The sequence below is a fragment of the Ipomoea nil genome, unplaced genomic scaffold, assembly GCF_001879475.1.
Source record: "Ipomoea nil cultivar Tokyo-kokei standard unplaced genomic scaffold, Asagao_1.1 scaffold2845, whole genome shotgun sequence".
NCBI lineage: Eukaryota > Viridiplantae > Streptophyta > Magnoliopsida > Solanales > Convolvulaceae > Ipomoea > Ipomoea nil.
Genome location: NW_017619273.1, coordinates 5428374 through 5446720, shown reverse-complemented (window position 1 = coordinate 5446720; position 18347 = coordinate 5428374). Strand labels below are relative to the sequence as shown.

Here is an 18347-nt window from a genome sequence, read left to right as displayed (position 1 = left end):
CGTGTCAAACGCCGGTTTTGCCTAAGACACATTCGCAGCAATGTCATGTCAAGGGTGACCAGAAATAGGCGGTTACGCAAACTTGTGTGGGAAGCTGGTACTGCTGTGACAAGGGATCAATTCCTTCAACACATGCACGCAATCCAAATCAAATGGCCCGCTGCATACGCCTATCTTGCCGACATTGATGTCGATAAGTGGACATTATCTCATGACGATGGTCACCGGTACGGTATCATGACGACCAATCCGTCTGAGTCACTAAATAATTCACTAAAGTGTTGTCGGATGTTACCCGTCACGGCAATAGTCCGAATGACTTTTCACAAGTTACGGACTATGTTTGCCGACAGGCGTACTGCGGGAGAGGGGATGCAGCAACACGGCCTGCGATTCACGACTAACATTACCGATGATTTGTCAGCTCGAAACAATGAGGCAAGCGGTGGTAGCGTTCAACGTTACAATGACACCCTGGGAATCTATGGTGTTGCCCTAAATACTGGTTACGTTTCCCAAAGTCAACAATATCACTTTCAAGTGAATCTAACGGAACGTACGTGTAACTGCGGCTTGTGGAACGTCAACGGCTTACCCTGTGCACATGTGATTGCAGCATGCAATTACCGAGGGCAAGGATTCGGCCCATTAGTGCCAAATGTTTACTCGGTTGAAAATTACAGGAACTGTTATGCCGGTAATTTTTACCCCGTAGACGAAAGAATTCAGTGTACCGGTCCAGTTACTTGCCTTCCACCAATTTCTGCTAGGCAACCAAATCAACGAGGACAGCGCCGCACGCGTAGGTATCCAAATGAAATGGACTTCGGTTCAAATCGAAGTAGAAGATGTAGGTATTGTCGGAGGACAACTCATTCTTCCCCCAACTGTCCTACTTTGAATCATCAATAAAATAATGTTTTTTTAATATTTTTAATTATCCAATTTTTCATCTAAATTCAATTTATAATATCAAGTATAGACACGTACTGAGCATGAACCTTCTTCGACAAAAAAATATTATGAATACATTCGTTGCATTCCTTAAAAAAATAAAAATAAAAAAACTTAATAAATTTTTTCAATACATTCGAACCAAAAGGGTCCGAATCTATTTAAAAAACAATAAAAAAAAAAAAAAAGTCGGACTCTAGAGAATCGATTTTATTTCATCACAAACTCGGACTCCTTTGCGTCGGTTTTCCTTTTCTGGGGTCCAAATATTGATTTACGCAAATCTCGTATCCAGCCAACATATTATGAACTTTTCTGTTTATGATTCTATTTGTGTGTGGAGTCGCCGACGGGATGGTTCATGGCACTGTAATTGGAACTGCCGGAGAGATACATGCAGGCTGTGTTTGCAGGCACTGCTGCTTCTGTCGCTTTCTCCTTACGAATTGGTTTTCAATTGCTTTCTCCTTATGAATTGGTCTGCTTCACATGACAAAAAAAAATACAAAATAATAAACAAAATTAAAAAACTAAAATAAAATCGAGCTCCTGGCGTTTAGCGTCTTTTTCAACACTGGTCCACACATATATATATTCTTTTATGAGTTGTTTTTAAACTTGATTTTAATTATTTTTACATATGTATTATTTTGTATTTTGAATAATCCTGTTACATATTAGTCCTTTTTGGCATATGATTAATTAATTTACAAGTGATTTATAAACTCTCAATTATTTGTTTTTTTTTAATGCTTGTGTATATAATAAGGATATATTAGAATTTTAAAAAATCTAAAAAAGTTTAAACAAACCAAACACTTTAATTAATTTCCCAAGTAATTTAATTTTATGTCTCTCCGGTAGAACCAAATTAATTAATTGTCCCTTCAAAATTATTTCCATTAAATATATCCTTAGAAATATTTTTTAAGAAATTAATTTTTTTTTTAATACTACTGACTCTATTACAATATACAAGAAATTAAATTTATTTGATGGGAAAGTATTAAACCAGAATTAAAAGCACTTTCATAGGAAATCACAATACCTATACCAATATATTACCACTAATACTAGTATGAAATTTATAATATAATTTAATGATAAGTTATCTATTATAAAAAATAATGAATTCGGGATTAAGTCTCTATCATTCTCATCCCAAGTCATCAGATAACCAAAAAAAAATTACAAAACCATAAATTCTTCTAAAGATCACATACTAGTTGTTTCAAGAAATGGATAGTCAGTGTAGCCAATAACTGGATGAGGCGTATAGTAAGTTGCCCTATTGCACTTATTAAGAGGAGCATCAAGCTCAAACCTCTTTGGCAAATCTAGATTAGCCAAGAACAAACGCCCATAGGCTACCAAATCAGCCCGGTTTTCAGCCACGGCTTGGTTCCCGTCCTCCCTTTCGTATCCCCCTGCAACCATGAACGTGCCCTTGAACGCTTTCCTCATCGGCCACAGGCTCTCGTGGCACTCGGCCTTCTCGCCTACTTTGGTCATCCTTGGCTCGACCACATGGCAGTACAAAATGTTGTACTTGTTCAATGCTTTGGCCATGTAAAGGCCCAAAGCGTCGGGATTGGAGTCAGCCGATTCATTGAAGTTTGCAAAGGGGGAGAGCCTTATCCCGACTCTACCCGCTCCAATCTCACTGGCAACTACTTCCACTACTTCTAAAGCGAACCTGCAGCGCTTCTCCAAGGAGCCTCCATATTCATCTCTTCTGTCATTAACTTGGTCTTTGAGAAACTGATCTATTAGATAGCCATGGGCTCCATGGATCTCAACTCCATCAAAGCCTACCAAACACAACAGCAGTCAACAAACATAGGTTGACTTATGACCAAAAACAAACATAGGTTATTATTATTACTATATATTGCTTGTTCTTTTTAATCTCAACACATTTTGTGAAGTTCTAGAATTGGCTCACCAGCTTCAATTGCATTTCTTGCAGCCAGCCGAAAATGGTTCAAAACGCCAGGAATTTCATCTGTTCTTAGCGGTCTTGGGGGTGAAAAATGTGCAACATCTACGCCATTGATTTCGATTTGAGGGGCTAATACCTTGCCCGTACTAGAGATTGGAGGTTGCCCGTTTGGCTGAAAATCTAAAAATCGAATCATAATACTTTATAAACACATTTCTTCCTATCTAATTTTTCAATGCGAGACTCTCTCAGCTAAATCGAAAGTCAAAACATTATGGATATCAACAAATAACTAACCATAATGTGAAACTCTGCCACAATGCCAAATCTGGCAGAAGAACACAGCACCTTTGGCATGAACTGCATCTACGATTGGTTTCCAGGCTTCTATTTGCTCCTTTGTGGAAATACCAGGAGTGTTGGGATAGCTTCAATTCAAGGAAAAAAAAAACTTAAAATGTAAGTAGAAACTATATTCTAATATATATATATATATATATATATATATATATATATATATATATATATATATATATACCATTTCACAAAGCGTAACATTATTATCCCCAAACTATATATGCACAAATGTTGGTTGGCTGTGAGCCACCCCAGTCAAGTTGGTTTGGGTAATCATAAAGTTATTAGTTGGATTTCCCAACCAAGCGGCCAATTGACCTTCTTGGTCTACGTCAATCAACTATCGACAACCTAAATTGATTTATTTCCTTGTAGTTCTTTGCTAGCTAAAGTCACAAGGAGGAGTTTACCCCAGTGCACACCCTCAGACAAGATTCAATTCTTTGTCACTCAAAAAAATGTTGGTTGGCTTAACAAATATTTTATGTGAATTTACCCTGTGGCAGTTTCAGAAATCTACATTGCAACGGCTTATTGGCTTTCTTGGTTTACCCAGTGCGCACCTTCGAGGTAATAGTTGTGGGTTTATCTCGTCATTCAAAAAAATGTTGGTCATCCCAGCAAAGTTAATCAGACAGTTGACTTGGTAATTAACCACAAAGTTACAACTAATTACAAGTTCCACTCTCTCCCGTCACCTATGGACAACCTAAATTCATATACTTTATTGTGACTTTTTGCCAGTTAGAATTACAAAACCGGACAATACATACCCTCTAATGACTGTGGTTTCTCATTTATCACAGAAATGAAAATGTTTAACAAATATATATGTGAAATTTACCCAGTGGCAGTTTCAGAAATCCACGTGGCTTCGGCTATAAGAAGCCCACCATTAGAGGCTCTCTGGGCATACTGCACGGCGGCATGCGGTTGCGGAATGCCTCCGAATGATCTCTGCCTTGTCAAGGGTGCCAAAACCACTCTGCATTTATCGCATCACATATCTCAACATTCACTTGCATAATTAGTTTATTAGTTAATTTTAATCTATTAGACAATTATTAATTGTTTGACTTGGTTAAATAATTAATACAAGTGTTTGATTAATTAGTATTTTATAACAACTTACTGTTATAAAACACAAAAATTTAAAAAGCTGTTTAAAGTAACTTTTTTAATCAATTTTTTGAAAAAGTCATTTTGCGTATAATCAATTATGTTAATTTACAAAACGTTTTTCTACAATAGTTAATACTATCAATTAGTCAAACTCACTAACTCAATCAGTTAAAAACTATTTAACAAACACCCCTAAATTTGAATACCTAGTTTTGACAATTTTCTATTCCGTCTCCGTTAGTTCAAATTAATGTTTTTTTTTTCCTAACAATCATACAACATATATATATGGACTACATCGCAACAGATCAAACATGTCTAAATTAAAACTGAGAAAAAAAAAGTATAAATATAGCAGTGTGAACTAAGAGGAGAGTAATTTAACAGTGGTAGAACAGCAAGTAAAACCTGTGAGAGAGTTGGAAAATTCCCATTTGATAAGGCGTAATCAAAGGAATTTCTTGCTTCTTCTCTTCTTCAACTCTGCTTTCCATCTTCTTTAGCTCCCAAAACAAAGAGTAATCTCAGTGCCTTGTTTTTCTTTAGTATTTAAGGAACAGCAATGAATATTAAGAATATATCTGTTTTGTTTGTTTTTTTCTTCAAATTACAATCACATGTAAATTATTGTTGATAAAGGCATGATAAAGACGTGAGAGAGGGATGCTGAGTTGGGGAGGGGGGGAAAGAAAGAGAGGAAATAGAACATTTTTCTTTTGTAGTAAATAAAAAAAGGGAAAATGACACTTTTTACCCCTGAGTTATATACTTATAGCACTTTTTCCCCCTCAATTATTTAGGTAAGTACATTAGCCCCCTCAATTATTATAAAAGTGGTTCTTTTTCCCCCTGATATATTAAATTGACATTTATACCCTTAAAGTAAACATTTTATTTATTTTACTACTCCCACAAATTATTGCGTATACGTAGGGATGACCACGGTTCGATTTGAATTGAACCGGATACTAAAGCAATCGAATTAATAGTTTACGGTTATAATTCAGATCTAGAACCCAATATTTAAATGTCAATTTATTAAAATTATGTATCAAAGTAATTGAATCTTGAACCGTGAACCGGCGGTTCCGGATCTGATTCGCGGCTTTGAACCGTCTTTATTTTAAAATTTTATTTTTTATTTTAAAATAGTCTAAATTCAACAATAAATGTATTTTATTTTTTTTCGTAACATGAACCGTCAGTTCCGGTTCATGATTTTAATAAACTCTAAATATCGAATTTCGATTCTACATTGTAATTGGAATATTTCGGTTTGGTTGCTATAGTGTTTGAACCAAATTATGGTCATAATTTGTTGGAGAAAAAAATAAATTAAATATTTAGTTTAAGGGTAAATATGTCCATTTAACATTTCAGGGGGAAAAACAGCCACTTCAATAACTTAGGGGGAAAAAATGCTATAGGTATATAACTCAGGGGGAAAAAGTGCCATTTTCCCATAAAAAAAAATGCATGTAAAAGTTATTTTATTTTATTTATTTTTTAAAAAAATTTTGTTCATGTTTTTTTTTTTTCTTTTTTTTTTTCTCTCCTTTTTTCCATCTCCTTCCTCGTATATGGCCAAAAAAAAAAAAAAACTTGATAAAAATCCATAGTTGTTGGGAATGCTTTTAGAATTTTCATTGCACAATTTTCCTATTCCCAAACAAGAAAACAATAATATGTTTACTTTTTCAAGCAATGTTTTGCTTCTTATGAGGCAGAACTTATGTCTACTTTATCAAAGTCGAAGTATCTATTATAGCATATATACCTTGCAAACATGACAGAAGGATTTGATTCCAAGGAGTGAATTAGGGTAAAATGAATTGTAATGTTTAGAAAATAAATAAGGTTGCAATTCAAATTTTATTGTTTGGTAGGTAGGTATAGAATTATTGAGAATTTTAATTATAGTGTTTGATATAAATAGGAATAAGTAGTACAAAGATAAAAATGTATGTGTGGTTGCAATCAAGGTAAATATTTAGGATTATTAGGGAGGACAATTTGGTCCTCATACTCCCAACTTTATTTTCATGTATTATGGAAGGAAAATACTTGGTGTACTCTCATTTTATACTTCCAATTTTGTACTTCCTCTCACATGTTTTTGACGTAGACATTTTTCTGTGGACCCACAGGTTGAAAATAATCATGGTTTGCCACCTCAGGGAGTACAAATGAGGGAGTACAATTTGGTAGTCTATGTAGTAGTACTCATTATGGAATTACAATTACTATCAGGGGAATTATTTTTCTCTGTTGAAAACTCAAAAGTGATAGACTGAAGCAGCGAGCCAAGGAATTGTGGTACACATGAGGAGATTTCAATTCACGTTACTTCCATAATTCTATAAATCGGAGGCGTCGACGAAACAAAATCCATTTCTTGCGGAATGATCGGGGTGACAGAGTGACCAATGAAAACCAAATGGGGGCAGTGATGGTTCAATATTTTTCCCAATTATTTTCGTCCGCCGCCGGGGAGATCCGCCCAGTTTTGGATTGCGTGGAGCCTAGCATCACTGCTGAGTAGAACGCCGAACTTCCCCGGGAGGTGTCAATGATGGAGGTGAAGGCGGCTGTGTTGGGGATGCACCCTAATAAATCACCAGGCCCGATGGACTTTCTCCGGCCATTTTCCAGATGCACTGGGATATCCTGGGCGATGAGGTAGTTTATTTCTGTCAAACTTTCCTCTCTACTGGTAGATTGCCTGCAAATGTAAATGATACCATATTGTATTAATCCCGAAGCATAAATCCCCCGAGTCTATGTCTGATTTCCGCTTTATTTCATTATGTAATGTTGTTTACCGAATTTTGGCTAAAGTGTTGGCCAATAGGTTGAGGGGGTGTTGGGGACTCTTATCTCTTGTGCTCAGAGTGCTTTTGTCCCAGGTAGGTAGGTCTATTGTTGATAATATTCTTATTGCTTTTGAGACTGCCCATACTCTAAATAGGCACCAAGGGTGTAGGGGAGGGTATGGGGCATTGAAAGTAGATATGAGTAAAGCGTATGACCGGGTTGAGTGGAGTTTTCTTAGTCGGGTTTTGTTGAAAATGGGCTTTGATGCTCGATGGGTAGCTAGGTTTAAATACAAAATTTTAGTGGAAGGGAAGGAGTGGGGCCCGGTCGTTCCTGAAAGGGGTTTGTGTTATGGGATCCTTTGTCTCCGTGCTTGTTTATTATGGTCATTGAGTGTCTTAGGGGGATCCTTTGTCTCCGTGCTTGTTTATTATGGTCACTGAGTGTCTTAGTGTTATGTTATGGGTGCGTGAGAGGCAGGGTTTCATTCACGATGTGAGGGTAGCTAGGAGTGCTCCGGTTGTATCCCATTTGTTTTTTGCGGATGACTGCCTTTTCTTTTTCAAAGCTAACTCTTTCGAGGCTGAAGTCATTAAGGATGTTCAAAGGGCGTATGGGGAGGCGAGTGGACAACTTGTAAATTTTAAGAAAACTTCTATTGTGTTTGGGAGAAATGTTCATCGAGAGGATAAGGAGGTTGTTTGTGAACTCTTGTCGGTTCATGAGTAACAAGGAAGGGGAAAGTATTTGGGTCTACCGGTGTATGCGGAAAGGAGGAAGAGAGAGATTTTGGGGTTTGTACGGGATAGGTTACGTGCCCAAATCATGAGCTGGGGTAGTCGTTTCTTATCTCGGGGGGGGGGGGGGGGGTGAGATCTTGTTGAAAACCATCCTGCAAAGTATTCCAAACTACGCAATGAACGTATTTTTATTGCTGAAAGGCTTGTGTGAGGAGCTAAAGCGTCTTATGAACTCTTTCTGGTGGGGGTGTGAGAAGAGGGAAGGAAGGGGTATAAGGTGGAGCATGTGGGGTGCTATGTGTAAACCAAAGAAGTATGGAGGTATGGGTTTTAGAAAGGTTAGGGAAATGGACGTGGTAATGTTGGGTAAGCAGGGTTGGAATTTTATGACAAATCCTGATGCTTTGGTCACAAAAGTGTTTAAGACTAGATACTTTCCAAATTGCTCTTTCTTAGAAGCGGGAAAAGGTTCAAACCCTTCTTTCATTTGGACTAGTACGAGGGAAGCCCATAGTTTTTTTAAGTCAAGGGGTGCGGTGGCGGATAGGGGATGGGAAAATGGTGAGGGTGTAGGGGGATCATTGGCTCCCAATTGAAAATAATCCATATATCTCTACACCGGAGTTATCTTATTTGAATAATCCTCCTGTATGTAGCCTCTTTTGCCCAGACTCGAATACTTGGGATACTGATCTTTTGAGAGGCCTTTTCTGCCAAAGGGATTGTGAGCTTATTGAGAGTGTGTCTATACCAAGTTTGGGGGGTGCTGATTCTATTTTTTGGAATGGAGAGGAGAGGGGGTTGTACGCGGTGAAGAGCGGGTATAGGGTGGTAGCGGGTGGTGAGGTTCAGGCGAGGGAGGTTGGCTGGGCTAACATGTGGAAAAAGAATATTCCGCCGAAAGTGAAATGTTTTTTCTGGAATTTGTGTACCTTGCGTCTTCCTACTAAGGATGCTTTGCTTATGAAACAGGTTGGTTGTGATCCAATTTGTCTCTTATGTGGAAGGGCAAATGAAACGACTATTCATTTATTTGCAAATTGTCATTTCGCTCACTCCTATTGGTATGCTTTGAATGAAAATTGGAGCTTCAATCATGAAACTTGTATTGAGACTTGGCTAGATGGTTTATGGGCTGCTCTACCACACGTTGTGCTTGAAAAGGTGGTCCTCACTTGCTGGGCTATATGGGATAACAGGAACCAAATGGTTTGGAAGAATCAAAGTCAAAATCCAACTCTGGTGGTGAAGCATGACTTAGATTATGTCCAAAGTTGGAGAGCCATCCGTGAGAAAGAAGATCAGACAGCATATCTACCTGCTCCAGTAGCTTCCTTAGCTAATTAAATGGGAGCCACCCCCGATGAATTGGTTCAAAATGAATATTGGCATGGCTATGGATCGGAATGAGCAGCTAATGAGGTTTGGATGGAGTGTTCGTGACGAGGAAGGGAGGGTGGTGGGTCTCATGATGTTCACTATGTCGGGACTCTTCTCGGTTCGTGAGGCAGAAGCTATTGGGGCCCGGGAGGCTTTAAGCTAGATAAAACAGAAGGGGTGGCATCAAGTGGTTCTTGAGACCGATGCTCAGGTCGTGGTGAATGCTATCCACTCGGAGTTAAATCTAACACCTTTTAGTGGTATTATTCGTGATACTCGTACACAGTTGCGTGATTTACCTAATGTTTGTTTTAATTATGTTAAGCGTAGTGCCAATGTGCTTGAAGACTATTTAGCTAAGCGGGCTTTATGTAACGGGGGGGTGGGGGGGGGGGGGGGGGGGGGGGTTTGAGCACTTTGACTCTATTTCTCGGCTTTCTGCTATTTTGGTTATTTAATATATGATGTGTTTGTTTCCCGTGTCTGACCATTATTAGCTTTAATACAATTAATTCCTTAATTTTAGCAAAGTAATAATTCCTTAAGTATACTAAAATATATTTAATTAATTCTTTAATTTTGAAAAATAGTAATATCTGTATAATATAATGTATAATTATTAGCTTAATTAGAATAATTATTATTAGTGTATTAATATGAAGTATGGACCATTATTACAATTAGTTCCTTAATTCTTCAATTTTGTAATTAGAATAATCATAATTGTAATTATAATTAATTAATTGTATGGATTTTTTATTATTTTTTTGAATTTATTAATTAATTGTATGAATTTATTTTATTTTATTTTAAATTTATTTGCTATACAGGATTATTGCAAAAGAAGTCTTTTCACGGCTCACGATTCATTAAGTCCTTAATTCTAAAGCTTTCTGCATATGCGAAATTGTATATTTTTTGTTTTTATTTATCTTAAATCCACAAAGTAAGGCCAGGCCACGTAGTTGTTCCGGATGTGTTCTCCCGCCTCATAGCCCAATGAATCATACACACAATAGTTATGCTGTGTAACCGAATGCACCATGCGCATGGTGCATACGATGCAAAACGACGTCGTTTTGACTAAAAACGCGCGTCCCACTTAAAAAAAAAAATTCAGGTTCAATTCTCGGCAATATCATTATTGTGGATATATAGTTATGAATTTCTGGATATATAGTTATGAATTTATGGATATTTAGTTCATTCATTGTGGATATTTAGTTCATTCATTGTAGATATTTACTTCATTCATTCACTGTGGATATATAGTTATGAATTCATGGATATATAGTTATGAATTTATGGATATTTAGTTCATTCATTGCGGATATTTAGTTCATTCATTGTAGATATTTACTTCATTCATTCACTGTGGATATATAGTTATGAATTTCTGGATATATAGTTATGAATTTATGGATATATAAAAATGCTATTGCCGGGAATCGAACCTGATTTCTTCTTTAAGTGGGACGCGCGTTTTTTAACCAAAACGACGCCGTTTTGCATTGAATGCACCATGCGCATGGTGCATTCGGTTGCACAGCATAATTTGCGATCATACACATGTTGCATCTTAAGTGTGAGTATATATAGACATTCAAGCTTTTTTTATTTTTTTTTTTTTTATTTTTTTGAGAATGCTGATCGATTCACTGATAGTCGAAGGTAGATAACAGTACCGTATAATCCGAAATTAAACCCAAATCCAAGTTACTTTACATCTATTAACCCTAATTCAGATTATATCAAAAGGAAACATAGATTTAAATGATTTCATCTAAGAGCTTGTAAATTTGGTGACTACTTTAGTGCTTTCAGAGAGACGACGTGCTTTGCCAATTCGCCGGGAATAACCAATCTCACGACGGTCTTGATCTCGCGGGAAGTGATGGTCGACTTCTTGTTGTAGCAGGCCAAGCGAGTCACCTCTTGGGCGAGCTTCTTGAAGATATCGTTGATGAAGCTGTTCATGATGCCCATGGCATGCTGGAGATCCCGATGTTAGGATGGACTTGCCTCAGCACCTTGAAGATGTAGATCTTGTACGTCTCTGATGACTTCTTCACCCTCTTCTTCTTCTTATCTCCGGCCGCCGTGGCTCCACCCTCCTTGGGGAGCTTCTTCTCGGCGTTGGGTTTATTCTCCGCTTGAGCTTTCTCTGCCGGATCCTTCTCTGCCGCCACCTTCTTCTCTGCTTTCAATGCCATCTACGCTAGAGGGAAAACACAAAAATATTTTCTAGAAGAGGAAGGATTGCGTTTGGTGAAGGGCTTCCTGCATTCAAAAAGGTTTTGTTTCACGTTAGTTTAATTGTTTAAACCTTTAATATAATTAAGATTAAGATTGCGCATTTGCTTTAGGATTTAGTTATATCTTACCTTAATAACGCGGACTGGGGGGTAATGAACCAAAAATATCTTACCTTCGCGTTATTAGCACGACGCTCTAACCAACTGAGCTAATAGGCCAAATCAATATTAATTTTACTTTTTAGCTATATGTGCTACGTAGATTTGATTTGTTTATGATGTTCAAACTTTTCACGGTGGTAATTTGAGTTATTTTCTATCTTTTCTGTTCAATATGCATCAAATGTGTATTTGAACTTTTGTTTTTTAAGTGAAAACAAATATTTGCACTCATTTATGATTAGACATTAGGGATTTGCTTATTTATTTCACGTATGAAGAAAGTACCATTACTAACTTTTCAATATTATTTACTAGATTAGATATATAAAATGATTTAATCTCTACTCATTGGTTTATTTTTGCCCCGTGCTTTTGGTTTTATAGAAAAATAAATTACAGGATTTCACATATAGGGATCTCAAATAAGAAAGAACTCTATAGATTTTAAATTTTATGGTTAGTTTTCTAGATTTATCAACAAATGCACTCTATAGTTTTACTTACTTGCACTATATAGTGTTGAAAGTTGCATTCTATACTGATGTTAATTCCACTTTAAAGTTCAAGTTATTTATATGACGAAGAAGAAAATGAAAAGCTCATTAATATGAACTTAGATTGCGTTGAGGAAAAGAGAGAGTTGACTGCCCGAAAGATGGATTAATATCAAATGAAAGCCAAGTCGTACCATGATGTACACTCGAGTAAATTCCCGTTACTTTGAAGTCAGGGATTATGTGTTGAAATGGTGAGAAGCCAGCTGGCCACTAGAGGGAGGAAAGTTGACCCAAATTTGGGAAGGTCCGATCCGTATGTTATCTCTGCTGTAATCCGACCATGGGCTTACATGCTTGAGACCACTACTGGAAGGCTGATGGGCGAATGAGTTGAGATTATTAAATCATTTTATATATCTGATTTAATAAATAATATTGAAAAGTTAGTAATAGTACTTTCTTCATACCTGAAATAAATAAGCAAATCCCTAATGTCTAATCATAATTAAATTATTGCAAATTTTTGTTCACTCAAAAAACAATAGTTCAAATACACATTTGATGCATATTGAACAGAAAAGATAGAACATAACCCAAATTACCACCGTGAAAAGTTTAAACATCATAAACAAATCAAATATAGTCTCTGGTACATATAATTAAAGTTTAAAATTAGTATCAACTTGGCCTATTAGCTCAGTTGGTTAGAGCGTCGTGCTAATAACGCGAAGGTCGCAGGTTCGAGACCTGCATGGGCCATCTTAATTATTTTTGCTTCATTACCCTCCAAGTCCGCGTTACTAAGGTAATATTAAACTAAACCCTAAAGCAAATGCGCAATCTTAATTATATTAAAGGTTTAAACAATTAAACTAACGTGAAACACATTCAAAAAAAAAAAAAAAAAACTAACGTGAAACAAAACCTTTTTGAATGGTAACATTTGGCAAGAATTTAAACAATACATTATACAAAAATTTGACAAGCTAATGCAATCTCAAATATTTTATTAAACCTACCCTATATAACCCAACTTTTAATTATAGATTAATTCTGTTTTCCTAAAATATATTTCAAGTTTGCATTTCTTTTATTTTAAAATATTTAATATTTAAAAATTGAAAAGCATGTCAAAATTAAATTTTCTCCTGATATATTAAATACAAAAATTACTTAATATATATAATTATTTTTAGTGGGTATAATTTATATACTATTTAGATGTAAATGTCTTTATTCAATTTAATTAATGTTACATTTATTTTTAGTTAAATTTATTAAAGTAAGATATTTGGGAGAATAAATTTACTCTTTTAATTTTATGCTTTATCCTAAATTAAAGAATACATTTTGACTTAAAAGTATTATATTTTTCTTTATAAGTATTACATTTTCTAGTACGACTTGTCTCACGAAAAAACGATTTTACACAAATTTTTATCATAAATAAATAGATAAATGGGTAAAGGTTAAATAGTTCTCCACACTATTTCAAGAAAACAATTCATCCCTTGAACTATATAAGCTTTAAAGACACATCGAACACAACAAAGAAAGTGAAATTGCTACTTTTTTTTTTTTTTTTCTTGTAACCTTCCAAACAGTTTTGATATGGTAATTTATGTAGAATTTTTTGCCTTGGTGTTTTTGCAGCAACTCAGTGCCATAGATATTGAAAAATTCCATTATCTCAAGTTCGATAGAAAAGAATTGTAATTTCTTTCCCACGTAATTTCAAGAAATGAAAAATTACAAAGTTTGGTTAAGAGAAATTGCAATTATATGAAATTACAATTCTTCAAATTCGAGGAATTGCAAATCTCACCTCCCTTAGGAATTGTATTTCCATAATACATGGAAAGAAAATTTAGAGTATGAGAACCAACGGAGTAAACAATAGAAAATGATAATTGTGACAGTAATATAAAGAAGTCAACTTCAAAACACAACCCCAAAAAGAAAAAAAAAAAAAGTACAATTGCAACCACAAAATCAAAAAATCAAAATGAATATTCCATCAAATAAACAGAAATAAGAGGGTCAAGCACCTTGTGCTCAGATGACATGTAGTGACCTTTCCCATATGGGAAGTCATGAGATCGAACTTTAATGGAGGTAATACTACAATATAATAAAGTTAGCAGCATTCAAAAAAAAAAAACTAGAGGAGAGGCAATTCAAAAGGGAAGAAAGCATTTTCCTTTAAAATAATATTTGTATTCTTGTAATAGGGGGAGGGAATTGGATAATCATCAATAATTGAAAAACCAAATTAAAAATATATATTTTTTACTGCATCATGTCTACATGTGATTGTAAATTAATGAAAAAAACAAACAAAACAGATCTAGTCTTTATCTTCATTGCTGTTCCTTAAATACTAAAGAAAAACAAGGCACTGATTAGTCTTTGTTTTGGGAGCTAAAGAAGATGGAAAGCAGAGTTGAAGAAGAGAAGAAGCAAGAAATTCCTTTGATTACGCCTTATCAAATGGGAAATTTCCAACTCTCTCACAGGTTTTACTGACTGTTCTACCACTGTTAAATTACTGTCCTCTTAGTTCACACTGCTATATTTATACTTTTTTTTTTCTCAGTTTTAATTTAGACATGATTGATCTTTTGCGATGTAGTCCATATATATATGTTCTATGATTGTTAGGAAAAAAAAAAGCATTAATTTGAACTAACGACGACTGAATAGAAAATTGTCAAAACTAGGTATTCACATTTAGGGGTGTTTGTTAAATAGGTTTTAGCTGAGTTTGTGTGTTTGACTAATTGATAGTGTTAGCTGATAATTGATTATACGCAAAATGATTTTCTCAAAAAGTTGATTAAAAAAGTTATTTTGAACAACTTTTTGAATTTTTATGTTTTGAAACAGTAAGCTGTTATAAAATATTAATTAATCAAACACTTGTATTGATTGTTTAACCAAGTTAAACAATTAATAATTGTCAAATAGATCAAAATTGGCTGATAAATTAACTAGGTTATCAAGTAAGGTTAAATAACTAATAGTTGTTAAATAGATTAAAATTGATTGATAAACTAACTATGAAGTGAATGTTGAAATATGTGATGTGATAAATGCAGAGTGGTTTTGGCACCCTTGACAAGGCAGAGATCATTCGGAGGCATTCCGCAACCGCATGCCGCCGTGCAGTATGCCCAGAGAGCCTCTAATGGTGGGCTTCTTATAGCAGAAGCCACGTGGATTTCTGAAACTGCCACTGGGTAAATTTCACATATATATTTGTTAAGCCAATTAACCAACATTTTCATTTCTGTGATAAATGGGAAACCACAGTCATTAGAGGGTATGTACTATCCTGTTTTGTAATTCTAGCTGATAAAAAGTCATAAGAAAGTATATGAATTTAGGTTGTCCATAGCTGACGGGAGAGAGTGGAACTTGTAATTAGTTGTAATTTTGTGGTTAATTACTAAGTCAACTGTCTGACTAACTTTGTTGGGATGACCAATATTTTTTTTGAATGACAAGATAAACCCACAACTATTACCCGGGGGTGTGCGCTGGGTAAACCAAGAAAGCCAATCAGCCGTTGCAATGTAGATTTCTGAAACTGCTAGAGGGTAAATTCACATAAAATATTTGTTAAGCCAACCAACATTTGTGCATATATAGTTTGGGGATAATAATGTTACGCTTTGTGAAATGGTATATATATATATATATATATATATATATATATATATATATATATATATATATATATATATATATTAATGTATATAGTTTCTACTTACATTTTAAGTTTTTTTTTTTCCTTGAATTGAAGCTATCCCAACACTCCTGGTATTTGCACAAAGGAGCAAGTAGAAGCCTGGAAACCAATCGTAGATGCATGTCATGCCAAAGGTGCTGTGTTCTTCTGCCAGATTTGGCATTGTGGCAGAGTTTCACATTATGGTTAGTTATTTGTTGATATCCATAATGTTTTGACTTTCGATTTAGCTGAGACAGTCTCGAATTGAAAAATTAGATAGCAAGAAATGGGTTTATAAAGTATTATGATTCGATTTATAGATTTTCAGCCAAACGGGCAACCTCCAATCTCTAGTACGGGCAAGGTATTAGCCCCTCAAGTCAGAACCAATGGCGTAGATGTTGCACATTTTTCACCCCCAAGACCGCTAAGAACAGATGAAATTCCTGGTGTTGTGAACCATTTTCGGCTGGCCGCAAGAAATGCAATTGAAGCTGGTGAGCCAATTCTAGAACTTCACAAAGTATTAGGGCCTGTCCAGTACAAAAATGTGTTGAGATTAAAAAGAACAAGCAACAATAATAATAGCAGAAAGTAAAGATCGGACATCTATCCCTATACCAAGAGTCCAACCCAATTCGCTCTAACCCTTACCCATATTCCTTATATTAGACAACTTCTTAATCCTACAAACCCAACAAAATTGCATGTTTTTTTGGTCAGTCATACATCAACCTATGTTTGTTGACTGTTGTTGTGTTTGGTAGGTTTTGATGGAGTTGAGATCCATGGAGCCCATGGCTATCTAATAGAACAGTTTCTCAAAGACCAAGTGAATGACAGAACAGATGAATATGGAGGCTCCTTGGAGAAGCGTTGCAGGTTCGCATTAGAAGTGGTGGAAGCAGTTACCAGTGAGATTGGAGCGGGTAGAGTCGGGATAAGGCTCTCCCCCTTTGCAAACTACCATGAATCGGCCGACTCCAATCCAGACGCTTTGGGCGTTTACATGGCCCAAGCATTGAACAAGTACAACATTTTGTACTGCCATGTGGTCGAGCCGAGGATGATCAAAGTGGGCGAGAAGGCCGAGTGCCACGAGAGCTTGTGGCCGATGAGGAAAGCGTTCAAGGGCACGTTCATGGTTGCAGGGGGATACGAAAGGGAGGACGGGAACCAAGCCGTGGCTGAAAACCGGGCTGATTTGGTGGCCTATGGGCGTTTGTTCTTGGCTAATCCAGATTTGCCAAAGAGGTTTGAGGTTGATGCTCCTCTTAATAAGTACAATAGGGCAACTTTCTATACGCCTCATCCAGTTATTGGTTACACTGACTATCCATTTCTTGAAACAACTACTGTGTGATCTTTGAAAGAATTTCTGGCTTTGTAATTTTTTTTTGGTTAAGATACATAATTAAAATGGGACAAAATAAAGGCTTGTTAATTGAATCAGATACATAAAATGGGACAAAATGAGTATTTCTTAATCTCCATGAACTAGTTCCCTATGCAAATAATAAAATGGGACAAAATTAGTATGTACTTCTTAGTATCTATGAACCTGTTCACAATGCAAATTTTTGTTAATTGAATTAGACACATATACATGGGACAGAATGAGTACTTCTTAGTCTGATCTCTATATATGAACTAGTTGACAATAAAAATCTTTGAATTCCATATATTGCAAAGTTCTTAAAAAGTTACCATGATCATACAGCTACTACCAACTATATATATATGTTTTGTATTTGTTACATCCACAGGTTGCAGAGAACAGTGCCAAACATCAGTACATAACACACAAATTAAGGCTGCTGCAGCTGAGATATATTTTAATTTGTGAGGTATTACATGTATGTTTAATTAACTTCCATTTGGTTTCGGGCGAGTTGAGAACCGCCGGCGCACGTCACCCGCACGGCCGCACCCACCTTGTAGACTTCTATTGGGAAGGAAAACGCAAAGTGGTTTAGGGTAGCCCAAACCGGAAAACTATGTTTTTTTTTTTTTTTTTTTTTTTTTGAGTAAAGGGAAACCGCAGCCACTACTAATGGTGTGCACAGAGTAAACCAATTTAAGTTGTCCATAACTGGTCTGACTAACTTGGCTGAGGTTATCCCATTGCATGTTTGATCCGGTTTTGGTTGTCAAATTTCTGGGAGATAATTGCTCTATTCTCTCTGTGCATGTATAGGATCTTTGTGCATGTCTACAGTTGGTATATATGATGGATGCTTGTCTGGTTGAATTCTCTTTCCGGTGACTGTTCACTACTGGGGTATGTATCAAGATTAGTTCATGATTATTAAGCTATACTGGATTCAATCACGGTTGAAAATCTCGTTGTTTCTGTCTAACCATAATATTGGTCGGTATTTTAATGAAAAT

General features: G+C 35.8%; 2 protein-coding genes, 1 non-coding gene and 1 pseudogene across 4 annotated transcripts; 2 read left to right on the top strand and 2 right to left on the bottom strand.

Moving 5' to 3' along the window:
* Positions 1 to 2013: 2013 nt before the first annotated feature.
* On the bottom strand, positions 2014 to 4927 carry LOC109159742 (12-oxophytodienoate reductase 1-like). 2 transcript variants are annotated; one of them, XM_019307854.1, is made up of 6 exons: positions 4784 to 4927; positions 4098 to 4238; positions 3194 to 3324; positions 2900 to 3076; positions 2159 to 2765; positions 2014 to 2124 (listed from the first exon to the last, which is right to left on the bottom strand). In XM_019307854.1, the coding sequence occupies exons 1-5, from the start codon at positions 4867 to 4869 to the stop codon at positions 2170 to 2172; spliced, it is 1131 nt and encodes a 376-aa protein (XP_019163399.1). In that variant the 5' UTR covers positions 4870 to 4927; the 3' UTR covers positions 2014 to 2124; positions 2159 to 2169. The 2 variants fall into 2 exon arrangements, with proteins under 2 accessions (XP_019163399.1, XP_019163398.1); XM_019307853.1 differs by having other exon boundaries at positions 2073 to 2765.
* A 6014-nt stretch (positions 4928 to 10941) lies between these two features.
* Positions 10942 to 11569, bottom strand: LOC109159992 (annotated as a pseudogene).
* Positions 11570 to 12908: 1339 nt separating this feature from the next.
* On the top strand, positions 12909 to 12982 carry TRNAI-AAU. Its single transcript has one exon. It is a non-coding gene; the product is annotated as a tRNA-Ile (tRNA).
* A 1591-nt stretch (positions 12983 to 14573) lies between these two features.
* LOC109159722 (putative 12-oxophytodienoate reductase 11) lies at positions 14574 to 17361 on the top strand. Its single transcript, XM_019307821.1, has 5 exons — positions 14574 to 14739; positions 15322 to 15462; positions 16029 to 16159; positions 16277 to 16453; positions 16724 to 17361. Exons 1-5 carry the CDS (start codon positions 14654 to 14656, stop codon positions 17317 to 17319), a joined length of 1131 nt encoding a protein of 376 aa, XP_019163366.1. The 5' UTR covers positions 14574 to 14653; the 3' UTR covers positions 17320 to 17361.
* Positions 17362 to 18347: the final 986 nt, after the last annotated feature.